At 48.4% G+C, this 19,463-nt stretch overlaps 1 protein-coding gene across 2 annotated transcripts in view; it reads right to left on the minus strand.

The window, feature by feature from the left end:
* The window catches only part of LOC137431003 (uncharacterized), a 56,527-nt gene extending 37,275 nt beyond the window's left edge, over window positions 1-19,252 (minus strand). Inside the window, exons 1-2 of one of the 2 annotated variants that reach the window (XM_068121853.2) lie at window positions 18,925-19,252; window positions 5,954-6,019 (exon numbers count right to left, since the gene is read on the minus strand). In XM_068121853.2, the coding sequence (XP_067977954.2) occupies window positions 5,954-6,019; window positions 18,925-18,949 (91 nt within the window). In that variant the 5' untranslated portion in view covers window positions 18,950-19,252. The remainder of the gene's footprint in view (window positions 1-5,953; window positions 6,020-18,924) is intronic. The other variant, XM_068121854.2, reaches the window with a different exon arrangement.
* Between the last annotated feature and the right edge of the window lie 211 nt (window positions 19,253-19,463).

Consider the following 19,463-nt stretch of genomic DNA (forward strand, 5'->3'; position numbering starts at 1 on the left):
CCGAAAGTCGCGAGGGAATTTTGAGTTCCTTGAAGGGACATCCGGCGATAGGAATTATCGCTGGAGTGGAAAATCTGCGTAGTCAGATTTGGGCGCTGAGATTTTGACGAATCCTCGCCTAGTCGCATCGGCTCAAGTAAGAGCCGTCGGCCATTTTGAACCCTGCGCTTCGGACACCTACAAAGGTTTTGCCTCGCGTCATCTTCACCCCAACATCCTACCGTTTGTCGGGGATGTGTGTGTGCGACCGCTTCGTCTCCAATTACGTTGCGATTCGTTGAGTGAGCGGTGAAGGTGCCCCTCTGAAGGGCGCCGTTGTACAGTTTCGGCGGGGGCGATCACCATTGTCAACTGTACGCGATTCGAATATCGACTGGAGAGCGAGATTCGGGCTTCGACTGGATATCGTTTTAGCGACCGTTGGAGCGAATCACATTCGCCTTGGGAAAAGTTATAGAGACATTGAGGAGTGTCCTTTTCACTCGATGGGAGCGCAGTGAGTTCTGACTTTATTGATGGTATATAGAGTGCACTCTTAATTGCCATTTGTTGTACCGTTCGTTATTCCTGTGTGATTTTCAATATATTATTTGTTCATTTGTAATCATTGGTGTGGTTTCACTATTGATTTCTAACACAGGGTAACATATTTTTCTGCCGTGGCTCCTCTCGGGGTTCGGAAGTGTACCGAGACCAGGAGATCGTAGAGGAACACGTAACAATAGACATAAGTGTGGCCAACCAAATCTCCAAGCACCTGAGTCATCAACCTTTGGAAACTTGCTGGACCATTTACAACTCGAAAGGGAATGACCCTGAAATGGAAGAGGCCTTGCTCACAGATGAAGGCAGTCTTCTCAACATCCTCAGGGACAACACCCATCTGCCAATAGCTGCTACATAGGTCAAGGGAGGAGAATATCTTAGCTCTATGTAGGGATCCTAGTGTAGCATTGACAATCTGCATGGGAAAAGCATCTACTTTTGTCACAGCATTCAACTTCCTATAGTCAACACACATCCGGTACCTTCCATTCTTTTTTGGTACCATAACAACAGGCGAGGCCCATGGCGATGTCGACGGCTCAATCTTTACGCTTTTCAAGAGCTGATTTAGTTCGTCCTGAAGTGTGTCTCTGCGTTCTGGTCCCAAGCGGTATGGATGCGAATGAACAGGGACAGCACCTCCCACATCAATGTGATGTTGGGCAACATCAGTGTGGCCAGGATCTTTGGTGAAAACTTCAGGAAACTCAATGATGATCTCAATTAGTTCTTGCTGTTCATGTGGGGTCACAATAATTTTACCCTGGAGAAGGCTCGATCTAGTGGGAAGTTCCTCTACCTCATATCACAATGTTTTCATAGCACATGATTCAGCTTCTCCCGTTTTCAGATCATAATGTATCCTGCCGACTACGCCACTGTAAAGATTCCTATGTGAAGACCGAGAAACGAGGTATTCAAACAGGATGCAGCTGTATTCATCAGCCTTGGGTTTAATCACAATAATGGTAATGATCCAGCCCAGCGCACCACACAGTGCTCGGCCTGCACAACTCCAACACTACGCGCCCATCCAACGCATCACACCGCTCCGTCACATCCGGAAGTCCCAACATCCCCTACACTTCTTTCCAAAATTCCACAACCACACGTCCCCCATCACGACAAGCAATTTTGACCCCACATTTTGGTGAGTACCCCTGTAACTGTTCATTTAATTGTCCATTTGTGTATTTCATTCGTTCATTATAAATTCGTTTAATATTTGTCTCTAATATGTAGTTAAGTGAGGTTAAAGTTATGCGAGGGTGACCGAGTGTAATGAAATTGTACCTAATTTGAACCCAGGTGTTATGCTCTCTCCAACCACTGAGAGGCGTCTATAAGAACTCGGACGACCATCGCTCCGGATCATTCCTGTGACATATAATCTGTGACAGCGTAGACTCTAATGGTGCGTATATTTAGATGAACCAGGCTTGCTTGCATTGATTGTCAATTGCTGGACTTCTCCTTCATTATATAATCCTGATATATTGCATGATCGTATTTTTAAAGGTGTTGCCAGAGATCGAATTCGCATTAAACCTATCATTGGGACAATGTTGTGGATTTGACTTCTTACAACACCGAGAATGTGAGCACATCCTTCAAAATGGAACAGCACTCGGCAGAGAGCCTACCTCCACCAGGCTGAACAGTTACATTTTGTATGCACTAACAGGCCGGATCTGGATTCAGACCTGAACGAAATTCGAACCAGCTTTATTTCGTCACCCACCCAACTCATTCACCAAGTTTTGTCATAAATCATCCACAATTTTTTGAGTTATCGTGCTATATATAGTTTTTGGCCCTAACACTCAATGGTGAAGAAACACTTAGAAATTAAAAAATTATCTGATCTGGATCCAGATTCGAATCTTCACCAAAATAAAATAGATTCGTCCTTGGCAGACATCCAACCTGTCCACCAAGTTTCGTCCGAATCCGTCCATAGGATCCTGTTCACAAACAGATACAAGAGTGGAAACATGACCTCCATCCACCGAAGGTAATTATTGACACTTCAATTTCCTTCATGAGTCATGATACATACACAGACAACCAATTAGCTATCTACAAAGTGTATATCAAATGCACTAATAAGGACACCTGTACCACCTCCAACATCTAAATGCTCAAATATTCCATGCACACTGAGCATATGATAGATAGATAGTTAGATAGATAGATAGATATAGAGTTAGATAGATACAGTCATGTGAAAAAGTAAATACACCCCATGTAAAGTTTTGACTTTTTCAACATATTTCAACATACAGCTATTTGATCTTCATTTCAACAATATTGATAGATAAAGGTGATATAATATAACAAATGTCATGAAACATTTACATTTTGTAGTCCATTGTATAATTTAAATAAACATAAAAGCAAATTTTGCATGTGGAAAAAGTAAGTACACCCCTCCAAAGGCCTCCATTTATCACTACTTCAAATACCTAAAATTAGAATCAGGTGCACCAGCTCGGGTGCAAATGATTAGAACATCGTCAGAGAGGATCTTGGAGGAACCTGTCTTATTTAAACCTCAGACATTTAGTTTGGTTTGCTCTTTGTTGTTGACGTGTGCGGCGTCACCATGCCTAGATCAAAAGAGCTCTCTGAGGCCTTCAGAAAGAAGGTTATAGATGCCTACGAGTCTGGGAAGGGATTTAAAACGATCTCCAAACAATTTGAAATCAATCATTCGACTGTCTGGAAGATCATCTAAAAGTGGAGAAGATTTCAAACAACTGCCAACTTGTCCAGGCCAGGCCGCCCCAGCAAGTTCAGCCCGAGAGCAGACCGCAAGATGCTGAAAGAAGTCTCTAAGAACCCCAAAATGTCATCACGGGACCTACAGGTAGCTCTTCTCACTGTTGATATCAAAGTGCACGAGTCTACCATTAGAAAGAGGCTGCACAAATTTGATCTACATGGGAGGTGTGCCAGGAAGAAACCTTTGCTGTCCAGAAAGAACATCAGGGCAAGACTAAAGTTTGCAAATGAACACCTAGGCAAAGACCAGCACTTCTGGAACAATGTACTCTGGACAGATGAGTCAAAGTTAGAGCTATTTGGCCACAGTACCAGAAGACATGTTTGGCGAAAACCAAAGACAGCATTTGACCACAAGAACCTGATACCAACTGCAAAGCATGGTGGTGGAAATATTATGGTTTGGGGCAGCTTTGCTGCATCAGGGCCTGGGCAGCTCACCATCATAGAATCCACTATGAATTATTCATTGTACCAGAGGGTGCTTGAGGATAATCTGAGGCCATCTGTTGGAAAGTTGAAACGCAACTGCAGGTGGACCTTGCAACATGACAATGACCCTAAACATACCAGTAAATCCACCAAGGAATGGCTGAAAATAAAGAAATGGAGGGTTCTGGAATGGCCAAGTCAAAGCCCGGATCTAAATCCCATCGAGATGTTGTGGGGGGATTTGAAACGAGCTGTGCATGCAAGAAACCCCTCAAACATCGTACAGCTGAAAGAATTCTGCATGGAGTGGGCAAAAATTTCTCCCAGTCAAGGTCAGAGACTGGTAGACAGTTATAAGAAACGCCTACTTGAGGTTGTTTCTGCCAAAGGGGGCAACACCACCCATTAGAGCCAAGGGTGCACTTACTTTTTCCACATGCGAAATTTGCATTTATGTTTATTTAAATTATACAATGGACTACAAAATGTAAATGTTTCATGATATTTGTTATATTATATCACCTTTATCTATCAATATTGTTGAAATGAAGATCAAATATCTGTATGTTGAAATATGTTGAAAAAGTCAAAACTTTACATGGGGTGTACTTACTTTTTCACGTGACTGTATATAGATAGTTAGATAGATAGATAGAAAAATAAGTAGAAAGAAAAATAAATAGATAGATAAATAAATAGATGGATGGATAGATAGTTAGATATATAGATAGATAAATAGGATGTATAGATAGTTAGATAGATAGATAGAACAATAAATAGAAAGAAAAATAAATAGATAGATAAATAAATAGATGGATGGATAGATAGTTAGATATATAGATAGATAAATAGGATGTATAGATAGTTAGATAGATAGAACAATAAATAGAAAGAAAAATAAATAGATAGATAAATAAATAGATGGATGGATAGATAAATAAACAAACTACAATGGCACTCGGTAGAGCGCATACCTCCGCCAGGCTGAACAGTTTATGTTTGGTATCCCACTGATAGGCCAGATCTGGATTCAGACCTGAACCAAACTCTTATCGACTTGTTCTTGTCCCCCCAACTTTCGTCAACTTGTCAACTCATCCCTCAAGTTTCGTTCAAATCCATCCACAACTTTGACAACCCTCCCATCTACTTTGTGAACAACCCTCTTGAAGAAGTTCTGTCACTCAAGCTTGTGGGTCTCACTATCTGCCATGATCTTTCCTGGGAAAACCACATTTCAAATCTGGTCTCCAAAGCCAGTCGCCGTCTGGGCATCCTCCGTCGTGTGAAGTCCTTCCTTGGCACACCTGAGCTCCTCACCACATACAAGGCTTTCATCCGCAGCTCAATGGAATACTGCTCTCCCCTCTGGGCTGGTGCTCCTGCCTCACACCTAGATCGGCTTCACGCTGTTGAAACCAAAGCTTTCAGATCATTGGAATCTCCCGCGATTAAGCTAACTCCGAGGGCCTTTCACTTACTTACCGCAGGCAGGTAGGTGGTCTTTCTGTCTTCTAGCGACTCCTCTCCGACCTAGCCCCCCCTGCTCTATCCCACAAATATTCCTTCAGGTCGCACAAGAACTGCCAGTAACCCTCTTCTGGTGAAACTGCCAAAATCAAGACTCTCTGCTCACCTCCACTCCTTAATTCCTCTTTTCTCCCTCCTCTGGAACAATCTCCCGCATTCTCTTCAATCCCACTCCTCCCTCCAGGTCTTTAAAACAGCTGTTCACCACCATCTCTTATCTTCCCCCATCCAAAAACCTTGATCTTTTCTAACCCTGTTAAAACACCCCAAATCCACCTCTCTCAATCTCCAACTTCTTTCCTGAAATTCCTAGAAGTGTGAATTTGTTTTATACCGTGTAAAGTCCAAGTTGTTAAAATCTGAAGGAGGAACTTCAAAAAAGAAGAACATAGTTTCCCAAATTAGCCAGAAATTACTACAAGACATCCCATGATAGAATGCATTCCGACACCACCGAGTACTCCAACCCCCACCTCTACGGTCATGCAGATATCATATGTAGATAGCATGTAATACAGGTTGTAGTGTGTATCAATGACACGTGTGAAGCTAATTTATATTGCAGCAAAATTAACAGATTTTAAAATCGTTGTTGCTCGAAATTACCACAGTTTCACCAGAGGGATTTTTAATACCGAAAAAAACAAAGCACGAAACTCACCTGTTGGATTTGATCCCCAACCTGCATCAGCACATCCTTCCCCCACATCTCTCATGTCAGGAACTGCTGGGATATGAACAAAAGAAAACAACAAATCAACAACTATTGGGGATGTTTAATATTACAATCAAACTACTAAACACAACAAATCAACAACTATTGGGGATGTTTAATATTACAATCAAACTACTAAACACTCCATGGTCAGGTGGTTGGTCACTGTCCACCAACAACCGTGGGAATATTTACCCTCGCTAGAGGAGAGGGCATTGCATTCGAGTCCGTTTGTCTGTTTGTCTGCTTGTCCGCACAGAATAAATATGATTTTCTCTGCAACCGTTGGTCCGATTGACAGGAAATTTTCACCATAGGTGCAACTCCACCTGTAGAATTTTTTAATGATAATTATGACGCCATAGGTCACGTGGTTCGGCCGCCATCTTGGAAAAATCGAAAAACTTTGCACCTCTATCTCCAAAAGCGCTGAATATAAAAAATTGAGACATGGCTCATTGCAAAGAACTTTCCATGGGGAATAAAATATGTTAATGATGATGTCACAGGTGCCTCCATTATGACGTCATAATTCGACATGTACAAAACTTCATCCAATCAAGATGCAATTTCTTGAGCGCCATGTCGGCATAAACTGGTGGCGAAAAAAAAAAATGATGACGTCATAGGTCACATGGTTCGGCCGCCATCTTGGACAACCGAAAAGATTTGCACCTCTATATCTCCGAAAGTGCTGAATCGAAAAAAATCGAGACATGGCTCATTGTATTTGGTTTCAGACCAGGTCACTCTACTCTGGACATGCTGCTTCTGCTGTCTCAACAATGGATGGAGGTCCTCAATGCCAAACAGGAAATTAGAGCTGTCTCCCTCGACATATCACGTGCCTTCGACACGGTCTGGCACCCCGCTCTGCTCACCAAACTCTCCTCCTTTGGTATCCATGGAAATCTCCACGCATGGCTGGCGGACTTCCTCTCTAGTCGTCGTCAACGTGTGGCCCTGAATGGGTTTCTCTCATCTCCTCTTCCTGTTCAGGCTGGAGTTCCCCAAGGCAGTGTTCTGGGCCCCGTGCTTTTTCTGGTCTTCATCAATGATCTCTCTGACTCTCTCGAAAATCCTCTCTATCTCTTTGCTGATGACTCCACTCTCTGCCGCTCCATTCCTCTTCCCTCAGATCGGCAGTCTGCTGCCTCCTCACTCTCTGAAGACCTGGACAAAATCACAGACTGGTCAAACAAGTGGAACATGTCTTTCAATCCTGACAAATCTCACACTCTTACTATGTCTCTCCGAAAAGATCGACTGGACAACCCTCCCATCTACTTTCTCAACAATCCTCTCCAAGAAGTTCTGTCGCTCAAGATTTTGGGTCTCACTATCTGCCATGATCTTTCTTGGGAAAACCACATTTCCAAGCTGGCCTCCAAAGCCAGTCGCCGACTGGGCATCCTCCGTCGTGCGAAGTCCTTCCTCGGCACACCTGAGCTCCTCACCACATACAAGGCTTTCATCCGCAGCTCAATGGAATACTGTTCTCCCCTATGGGCCGGTGCTCCTGCCTCACACCTAGCTCGGCTTCACGCTGTTGAAACCAAAGCTTTCAGAATTATTGGAATCTCCCGCGATGAAGTTATCTCTGAGGGCCTTTCACTCACTCACCGCAGGCAGGTAGGTGGTCTTTCTGTCTTCTACCGACTCCTCTCCGGCCTTGCACCCCCAGCTCTCTCTGTGCTCTGTCCCCCAAATATTCCTACAGGTCGCACAAGATCTGCCAGCAACCCTCTGATGGTTAAACTGCCGAAATCTCGGCTCTCCGCTCACCTTCACTCTTTCATTCCTCTTTTCTCCCGCCTCTGGAACAAACTCCCTCACTCCCTTCAATCCCACTCCTCCCTCCAGGTCTTTAAAACAGCTGTTCACCACCATCTCTTATCTTCCCCCATCCAAAACCTTGATCTTTTCTACCCCCGCTAATTCACCCCAGATCCACCTTGTTTGAAATTCCAACTTCTTTCCTGGAAGTCCTGGCAGTGTCCATATGTTTTATACCTCTCCCACTGCCCCCTTCCCACGCCCCCCCCCCCCCAAAGCCCTCGCCCTCTCTCAGATCTCTCGATGTCTCCATGTCTCTCGGTCCCTGCTCTCAAATGTTGTGTTTGTGTCCTTCCCCCTCTCTCCCCATCTTGTCTACCGCTCCCTATGTTATATGTTTTATGTGTCGGTTTGTCTTTCTGTGTGATTAATGTTCGCTCTTTCACGAGCCTCGATATTGTATACAAAAAAAAAAAATTGTAAAGAACTCTCCATGGGGAATAAAATATCTTAATGATGATGTCATAGGTGCCTCCATTATGACGCCATAACTCGACAAGTACAAAACTTCATCCGATCAAGATGAAATTTATTGAGCATAATCAAGGAATACATTAGTGAAGAAAAAAAAAGAATGATGACGTCATCAGTCACGTGGTTCCGCCGCCAGATTTGTTTTAACACAAAAGCCTTAAAAACCACTGAAAATACATCGTGGCAAGGGTTTGCAATCTTTGATTGCTCTTTTTCTTATCATTGTGGTCACTGCACACCAACCACCGTGGGAATACTTATTATTGTGGTCACTCTTTCAATTTCTGAACATCTTCATGAATTGGCTGTGGCCATGCTCTCAGTGCCTCGGCACCACCACCCCAACCTCACCACTTAGATCACCCCAACTGCCACTCCAACCTCGCTAATCAAGTCAACCCAACCACCACTCCAACCTCACCACTCAGGTCACCCCAACTGCCTCTCCAACCTCGCTAATCAAGTCACCCCAACCACCACTTCAACCTCACCACTCCGGTCACCCCAACCACCACTCCAACCTCACCACAACCACCACTCCAACCACCACTTCAACCTCACCACTCATGTCACCCCAACCACCACCCCAACCTTGCTAATCAAGTCACCCCAACCACCACTCCAACCTCACCACTCAGGTCACCCCAACCACCACTCCAACCTCACCACTCAGGTCACCCCAACCACCACTCCAGCCTCGCCACTCAGGTCACCCCAACCACCACTCCGACCTTGCCACCCAAGTCACCCCAACCTCACCACTTGGGTATCCCAAACACCACTCCAACCCTTGCCACTCAGGTATTCAAAACACCACTCCAACCTCATCACTCAGGTATCCCAACCACCACTACAACCTCACCACTTCGGTCACCCTAACCACCACCCCAACATCGCCACTCGGGTCGGGTCACACTCCCAAACTCCACGACGACAAGATCCACTTAGGTTGGTTGCCTGGTACCCCCTCCTACCCTCTCCCCGCTGCCCAGCACCACCAAGCCGTGCCCCTCAGGTCGCCCAGACCACAATGACAAATTCGCCACCCGGGTCTCCTACACCCGACATTAAACAAAACGTCGAGAAGGAATGAAAGGTGGAATGGTGGAGGTGTGGACGGCAAAGGTTGGAAAAACTTCCACACCTGTTGGCAGCGATAGAATGGAAAGCACGTCAAAAGGTGAGATTGAGCGCGAGACAGTAAAATGTAAAAAGAAGAAAAACCTGATTATAGGAGGATAAGATCCGCAAATGATGGTAAAAAGCTCACCGAGTGGTTTAAGATCACCGAGTGGTCGACACAGGCGGATGATGATGAGTGGGTCAACACGAGTGAAGGTAGTCGGACAAGGACAAGGAGAGGCGAGTGGTGGGGATGGTAGGGCGAGTGGTGGGGATGGTAGGGCGAGTGGTGGGGATGGTAGGGCGAGTGGTGGGGATGGTAGGGCGAGTGGTGGGGATGGTAGGGCGAGTGGTGGGGATGGTAGGGCGAGTGGTGGGGGATGGTAGGGCGAGTAGTGGGGATGGTAGGGCGAGTGGTGGGGATGGTAGGGCGAGTGGTGGGGATGGTAGGGCGAGTGGTGGGGATGGTAGGGCGAGTGGTGGGGATGGTAGGGCGAGTGGTGGGGATGGTAGGGCGAGTGGTGGGGATGGTAGGGCGAGTGGTGGGGATGGTAGGGCGAGTGGTGGGGATGGTAGGGCGAGTCTTGGGGATGGTAGGGCGAGTGGTGGGGATGGTAGGGCGAGTGGTGGGGATGGTAGGGCGAGTGGTGGGGATGGTAGGGCGAGTGGTGGGGATGGTAGGGCGAGTGGTGGGGATGGTAGGGCGAGTGGTGGGGATGGTAGGGCGAGTGGTGGGGATGGTAGGGCGAGTGGTGGGGATGGTAGGGCGAGTGGTGGGGATGGTAGGGCGAGTGGTGGGGATGGTAGGGCGAGTGGTGGGGGTGGTAGGGCGAGTGGTGGGGATGGTAGGGCGAGTGGTGGGGATGGTCGGGCGAGTGGTGGGGATGGTAGGGCGAGTGGTGGGGATGGGTAGAGCGAGTGGTGGGGATGGGTAGAGCGAGTGGTGGGGATGTGTAGAGCGAGTGGTGGGGATGGGTAGAGCGAGTGGTGGGGATGGGTAGAGCGAGTGGTGGGGATGGGTAGAGAGTGGTGGGGATGGGTAGAGAGTGGTGGGGATGGTAGAGCGAGTGGTGGGGATGGGTAGAGCGAGTGGTGGGGATGGTAGGGCGAGTGGTGGGGATGGTAGGGCGAGTGGTGGGGATGGTAGGGCGAGTGGTGGGGATGGTAGGGCGAGTGGTGGGGATGGTAGGGCGAGTGGTGGGGATGGTAGGGCGAGTGGTGGGGATGGTAGGGCGAGTGGTGGGGATGGTAGGGCGAGTGGTGGGGATGGTAGGGCGAGTGGTGGGGATGGTAGGGCGAGTGGTGGGGATGGTAGGGCGAGTGGTGGGGATGGTAGGGCGAGTGGTGGGGATGGTAGGGCAAGTGGTGGGGATGGTAGGGCGAGTGGTGGGGATGGTAGGGCGAGTGGTGGGGATGGTAGGGCGAGTGGTGGGGATGGTAGGGCGAGTGGTGGGGATGGTAGGGCGAGTGGTGGGGATGGTAGGGCGAGTGGTGGGGATGGTAGGGCGAGTGGTGGGGATGGTAGTACGAGTGGTGGGGATGGTAGGGCGTGTGGTGGGGATGATAGTACGAGTGGTGGGGATGGTAGTACGAGTAGTGTGGATGGTAGGGCGAGTGGTGGGGATGATAGTACGAGTGGTGGGGATGGTAGGGCGAGTGGTGGGGATGGTAGTACGAGTGGTGGGGATAGTAGGGTGAGTGACAGAAGGAAGACCGCGGGTGGAATCGGGATGAGTGCGGGGAATGGGAGACAACTATGTAAATCCTGGGAATCCAAGGATTTAAATTGGCTGCGGAAATTTACATAAAATACCAAAGCGTTGAATATCAAGGCCTCATTTGCATATCAAGGCCTCATTTGCATTCAACCCCTCCCCAACCCCCACCGTCTCCCCGCCCCCCGCTCCGCCCCCTCAACTCAGCACAACGCACTTTAAACCATCAAACATCCAAACAATGGAATTTAACGCACATTTTATGCAAATTATCAAAATGTTCCTTTTAAAGTTTCACATGGACATCGAACCACCATGAGGTCGCCTTGCACTACAGGGTCTCATGCACCTGCAGCTGAACCTGGTCCCAGACAGCACAGGGACTGCCGACCATACAGGTGTTAAAACAGGTAAGTTTGCCATTTATGAAATTCCTGCAGGTGCGACCACGTATACGGCTCGGAACAGGTTGACCCAGGAGTGCGATCGCTTTGGATGGGGTTCAATGGATGTCGAACGGTCGAACCACGTTGGGAATGGATGCGGATTGTACAATATTGTACACAATGAACGTGATAAAAAGGACGTACAACGGTTATAAGAGCCAAGCTCGTGGTATTTTATACCATTATGAAATAGATGAAGTACACATACACCACATGTGAAGCCATGTTGTTATCAATGGACAGGTGGAACCATCAGTCTCATGACCCATCCCAACCACACTCATGATCCATCCTAACCACACCCATGAGCCATCATAACCACACTCATAACCCATCACAACAACACTCATAACCCATCCTAACCACACTCATGACACATCCTAACCACACCAGCCATGACCCATCCTAATCACAGCCATGACCCATCCCAACCACACTCATGACCCATCCAACCACACACATTGCCCATTCTAACCACACCAATAACCCATCCAAACCGCATTGGCCATGACCCATCCTAACCACCACACCAATGACCCATCCTAACCACCACACCAATGACCCATCCTAACCACCCCAATGACCCATCCTAACCACCCCAATGACCCATCCTAACCACCACCCCAATGACCCATCCTAACCACCACACCAATGACCAATACTAACCACCACACCAATGACCAATCCTAACCACCACACCAATGACCAATCTTAACCACCACACCAATGACCAATCCTAACGGCCACACCAATACAACAACAACAACAACATGCATTTTAAGGCCATTTTCCCTGCTAGAGCGGGGGTTAGCCTTGCGGTCCCCCATGACAATCTTCTCCATCTTGCCCTATTTTCTGCATCTCTCCTTGTTAACCCCCTTGCCCGCATTTCTTCTTCCACCACATTTAGCCAAGTCTTTCTCGGTCTTCCCCGTCCTCTACTTCCTTCTACATTCATTTCCATCACTCTTCTCAACCAGTCACTTTCATCCTTCCTCAACACATGACCAAACCATCTCAACCTGTTCCTCTTCACAGCATCAATCACAGGCTCTATTCCCATCATCTTTCGCAATTCATCATTTGTCTTCCTCTCTCTCAACGATACTCCGCACATCCACCGAACCATTCGCATTTCCACCCTTTCCAGCCTTCGTTGCTGCTCTACGTTCATTACCCATGTCTCGCTCCCATAAATCATAACACTTCTAACACATGCAGCATACACCTTTCCCTTCAGCTTCAACGACACTCCCCTCCTCATCAGCACGCCACTCAGTTCCCGAAACTTCTTCCTTGCACATCTCACTCTAGCAACTGTTGCCGAGTCTGATCCACCTTCTCCATTCAGCATGTCTCCTAGGCAACAAAATGTTTTCACACCTTCCAGCTTCACGCCGTCTCCAAGATCCAACTCAACATTTTCTCCATCTGCAGCTCCCTCTGTGCACACCTTACATTTGAATGTAGCTGCCACACTGGTTAATGACCCTCTCAGACCGCTACATTTTTGATGAACCCACTCAGCGCACATTGTACATTGAATGGAGTTCACTCCGACACCCTTCCTGCACACAGCACACGGCCACTTCCCAGTTCTTTCCACCTCACCACATGCTTTACCACTTGCCATCACCTTCGTCTTTCCGATATTCACCTTCAGACCTTTTGTCTTCATACATTCCTTCCACTTGTTCATCTTTTCCTTCAGTCCATCCATACTTTCCGCAATCAACACCAGATCATCTGCATACAACAACTCCCACGGTAAACCCTCCTTTACGTTCTGAGCCAGCACCTCCATCACAGCTACAAATAGTAGTGGACTTAGTACCGACCCCTGATGCACTCCCATCTTCACCTCAAACTCACCACTGTTCCCGTCCTTCGTCCTTACAGCTGTGCGCGCTCTTTTGTACATTGCCATCACTACTCTGATCAACCATTCCTCCACTCCTAACTTCCTCATTGCCCATGTCAATACTTTGCGTGGAACCCTATCGACCAATGTAATAACCACCACACCAATGACCAATCCTAACCACCACACCAATGACCAATCATAACCAACACACCAATGACCAATCATAGCCACCACACCCATGACCCATCCTAACCACCACACCCATGACCCATCCGAACCAAACCAATGACCCATCCGAACCACACCCATGACCCATCCCAACCACACCCATGACCCATCCCAACCACACCACGCTCCCCGCATGGCTCAGAGCTAACGTGATCCTCATATATATGCAAATAAGTTCGATCGCGCACACACCCAGAGGAAGATCTGCCAATCCCAGCTCATCATGGCGTCATGAATAGGCAAATTGATGCATTTGAGTTGTGCGTTCAGATTTAACTTGAACCAACTGCATTGTACCTTTACGGTAAAATGGTACGTAGCACCGTTATGTTATACACCATGTTACACACCCCCATGTTACACATCATCATATCAAACACCAACGTGCTACACACCACCGTGTTATACACCACCTACCACCTATGCACCACCACGTTACACACCACCATGCTACTCCCCACTGTGTTACACACCACCATGTTACACACCACCATGTTACACACCACGTTACACACCACCATGTTACGCCCCCACTATGTTACACACCACCATGTTACACACCACCATGCTACGCCCCACCATGCTACGCCCCACCATGCTACACACCACCATGTTACACACCACCATGTTACACACCACCATGTTACACACCACCATGCTACACACCACGTTACACACCACGTTATACACCACGTTACACACCACCATGCTCCGCACCACCATGTTACACACCACCATCATATTAAACACCAACGTGCTACACACCACCGTGTTATACACCACCTACCTACGCACCACCATGCTACACTCCACATTACACACCACCATGCTATGCACCACTATGTTATACACCACAATGTTACACACCACCTTCCTATGCACCATTGTATTATAATCCACATTGTTACACACCACCAACCACCATGCTACACACCACATTGTTACACACCACCAACCACCATGCTACACACCACTATGTTATACACCACCATGCTATGCACCACCATACTACGCACCACCATGCTACATTGCTACACACCACCATGCTACACAACACGTTACACACCACCATGCTATGCACCGCCATGCTACACACCACCATGCTACACAACACGTTACACACCACCATGCTACACCCCACTATGTTATACACCACCATGCTATGCACCACTATGTTATACACCACCATGCAACCCTCCACATTACACACCACCATGCTATGCACCACTATGTTATACACCACAATGTTACACACCACCTTCCTATGCACCATTGTATTATAATCCACATTGTTACACACCACCATGCTACACACCACTATGTTATATACCACCATGCTATGCACCACTATGTTATACACCACCATGCTATGCACCGCCATGCTACACACCACCATGCTACACAACACGTTACACACCACCATGCTACACCCCACTATGTTATACACCACCATGCTATGCACCACTATGTTATACACCACCATGCGACGCACCACTATGTTATACACCACCATGCTACGCCCCACTATGTTATACACCACCATGCTATGCACCACCATGCTACGCACCACCATGCTACGCACCACCATGTTACACACCACCTTCCTATGCACCATCGTATTATAATCCACATTGTTACACACCACCAATCCACCATGCTACACAACACTATGTTATACACCACCATGCTATGCACCGCCATGCTACACACCACCATGCTACACAACACGTTACACACCACCATGCTACGCCCCATTATGTTATACACCACCATGCTACACACCACTATGTTATACACCACCATGCTATGCACCACTATGTTATGCACCACCATGTTACACACCACCTTCCGATGCACCATCGTATTATAATCCACATTGTTACACACCACCAACCACCATGCTACACACCACTATGTTATACACCACCATGCTATGCACCACCATACTACGCACCACCATGCTACATTGCTACACACCACCATGCTACACAACACGTTACACACCACCATGCTATGCCCCACTATGTTATGCACCACCATGCTACGCACCACCACGTTGCACACCACCTTCCTATGCACCATCGTATTATACACCACATTGTTACACACCACATGCTATGCACCACTACACACCACGTTACACACCATGCTACACACCACTATGCTATACACCACCATGTTATACACCACATGCTATACACCACCATGTTATACACCACATGCTATACACTACCATGTTATACACCACATGCTATACACCACACGTTATACACCACATGCTATGCACAACCATGTTATACACCACATGCTATGCACCACAAGCTACACACAACCATGTTATACACCACATGTTTTATACCACCATGCTATACACCACATGCTATACACCACATGCTATACACCACATGCTATACACTACCATGTTATACACAACATGCTATACACCACATGCTATACACCACATGATATACACTACCATGCTATACACCACACGTTGTACACCACACGTTGTACACCACACGTTATACACCACATGCTATACACTACCATGTTACACACCACATGCTACACACAACCATGTTATACACCACATGCTACACACAACCATGTTATACACCACATGTTATACACATGTTTGATACCACCATGCTATACCTATACACACCACATGCTATACACCACATGCTATACACTACCATGTTGTACACCACATGTTTTATACCACCATGTTTTATACCACCATGCTATACACCACATGTTATACACCACATGCTATGCACAACCATGTTATACACCACATGTTATGCACAACCATGTTATACACCACATGTTATACACCACATGCAATACACCACATGCTATACACCACATGTTATACACCACATGCTATACACCACATGTTATACACCACATGTTATACACCACATGTTATACACCACATGTTATACATAACTATGTTACACACCACATGCTATACACCACATGTTATACACATGTTATACACCACATGCTATACACTACATGCTATACACCACATGTTATACACCACATGTTATACATAACATGCTATACAGTATACACCATCTAGATTCTAGAACATGATGTTTGAATAGGCCATCATATGAGAAGCCATTACTCCATTGGATGTACGATATGAACATGTACATTTACAGATGGTGTAAACATGGCTTTGCCAAACCAAACACACTCAACTCTCGGCTGTCTAACCTGGGTTCGAATCCCGACCGAGCTACAAACTACCATCCTGGTGTTTCACAGGCTGAATGATTCATCAATGTGTTTGCCATCCCTCGGATGGACCTTAGTACTTGGATACCTGGACCAATGTGGAGGATATTCGGATGGACCTTAGTACTTGGATACCTGGACCAATGTGGAGGATATTCGGATGGACCTTCGTACTTGGATACCTGGACCAAGGTGGGGGATATTCGGATGGACCTTAGTACTTGGATACCTGGACTAGTGGACCAATGTGGGGGATATTCGGATGGACCTTAGTACTTGGATGCCTGGACCAATGTGGAGGATTTTCGGATGGACCTTCGTACTTGGATACCTGGACCAAGGTGTGGGATATTCGGATGGACCTTAGTACTTGGATACCTGGACCAATGTGGATATTCGGATGGACCTTAGTACTTGGATACCTAGACAAAGGTGGAGGATATTCGGATGGACCTTAGTACTTGGATACCTGGACCAATGTGGAGGATATTCGGATGGACCTTAGTACTTGGATACCTCGACAAAGGTGGAGGATATTCGGATGGACCTTAGTACTTGGATACCTGGACCAAGGTGTGGGATATTCGGATGGACCTTAGTACTTGGATACCTGGACCAATGTGGAGGATATTCGGATGGACCTTAGTACTTGGATACCTGGACCAAGGTGGAGGATATTCGGATGGACCTTAGTACTTGGATACCTGGACCAAGGTGGAGGATATTCGGATGACTATTAGTCCCTCGCACGTGTAATACTCGGACGTACAGGTAATGTTCTAACAATTGTGCTGCGGAAACCTTACTCCTTCATGGGGGTTAACGGGAAAGTCTTTCGCCGATCGCACGAAGGTTTTGGGGGAGAAAGGGAAACGAAGGTTTAGGGGCACAATAAGAGTTAATGGGAGGTCAGGATCCACACGAGGGGCTGCCTCACCCCGATCGCACATAAACATCAACATCAGACCGTGGTCTTTCAGCGGATAAAACATCAACAGCAGACCGTGGTCTTTCAACGCGTTTCCATGACTACGCACGGCGCTCATAAATATTCACAATCGCTCGAAGCCCCCATATGAACTATGCAACCCCCTCCCCCATGTCCCCCTCCTCTCCGTGTCCCCCTCTTCCCCGTGTCCCCCCCCTCACCGTGTCCTCCCCCCCGCCCCGTGTCCTCCCCCTCCCCGTGTCCTCCCCCTCCCCGTGTCCTCCCCCTCCCCGTGTCCTCCCCCCCGTGTACTCCCCTCCCCGTGTCCTCCCCCCCGCCCCGTGTCCTCCCCCTCCCCGTGTCCCCCGCCTCCCCGTGTCCCCCACCTCCCCGTGTCCCCCTCCCCCCCGTGTACCCCCCTCCCTGTGTCCCCTTCCTCCCCGTGTCCCCCTCATCACCGTGTACCCCCCTTTCCGTGCCCCCCTCCCCGTGTCACCCCCCTCCCCGTGTCCCCCTCGTCACCATGTACCCGCCTACCCGTGCCCCCCTTTCCGTGTTCCCCCTTTCCGTGTCCCTCCCCCTGTGTCACCCCCCTCCCCGTGTCCCCCTCGTCACCATGTACCCGCCTACCCGTGCCCCCCTTTCCGTGTTCCCCCTTTCCGTGTCCCTCCCCCTTTTCGCATCCCCCCCACCTTTCCGTGTCCCGCCCCCCTTTCCGTGTCATCCTCCTCCCCGTGTGCCCTCCTCCCCGTGGTACCCCCACCCCCTCCCCATGTACCCACGCCCCTCCCCATGTCCGCCTGCCCCCCTCCCCGTGTCCCCCCTCCCCGTGTACCCCCCTCCTCGTGTGCTCCCCACCCCCCTTCCCGTGTTACCTCCAGCCCCATCACCGTGTTACCCACCGCCCCCCTCCCCGTGTACCCCTGCCCCCTCCCGTGTCCCCCCTCCCCGTGTCCTCCTCCCCGTGTACCCTCCTCCTCGTGTACCCTCCTCGTGTCCTACCCCCCCCCCCCCCCCCTCCAAGTCCTCCCCCTCCTGCATATTCAGCAGCTCACGTCCTGCGCGCGTCGAGTTCGCCATGCCGTCGGGATCCGCGCGCAGTCCACCCGTCGATGGTCGTGTCCCCGAGCACGATCGCGTGTCGATGTCCGATAACTCCCGCGGTCCGCGACGTCAAGCACACGACGCCAATCTCATGCAGTTTCGGACGTGCGATCGCGCAGACAGGACGCGCTGCCGTCATTACCGGAAGTGGGGCACGCCAAAAACATTCTCTCTTCCGGTTTGTAAAACTCTGGACTTTTACCGACGCGAACAGGAATCGTTGCGATTAGTTCTTCCGTTCCGGTCACATATCCGTCCGTAAGCGGTTTATGTGTAAGAGGAGAACGCGCACTCGGGGTTGTTCGCTCCGCCCCAATAAACAAGCCTTTAAATCAGTGTTTGCTGCTTGCTTTACGTCGTGAAATGTGCGTCACTTTAGATTGCTTCAAGTTGTTGTTCGTATCGTTTCTAAGTTATATTTCATTGTATTCCTAAAGAAGGATAGTTGCCGAGTTAAAAACTCATAGTGAACAAAACATATACGTTGCGC

This window comes from Myxine glutinosa, chromosome 7, assembly GCF_964187855.1.
Source record: "Myxine glutinosa chromosome 7, kmMyxGlut1.1, whole genome shotgun sequence".
NCBI lineage: Eukaryota > Metazoa > Chordata > Myxini > Myxiniformes > Myxinidae > Myxine > Myxine glutinosa.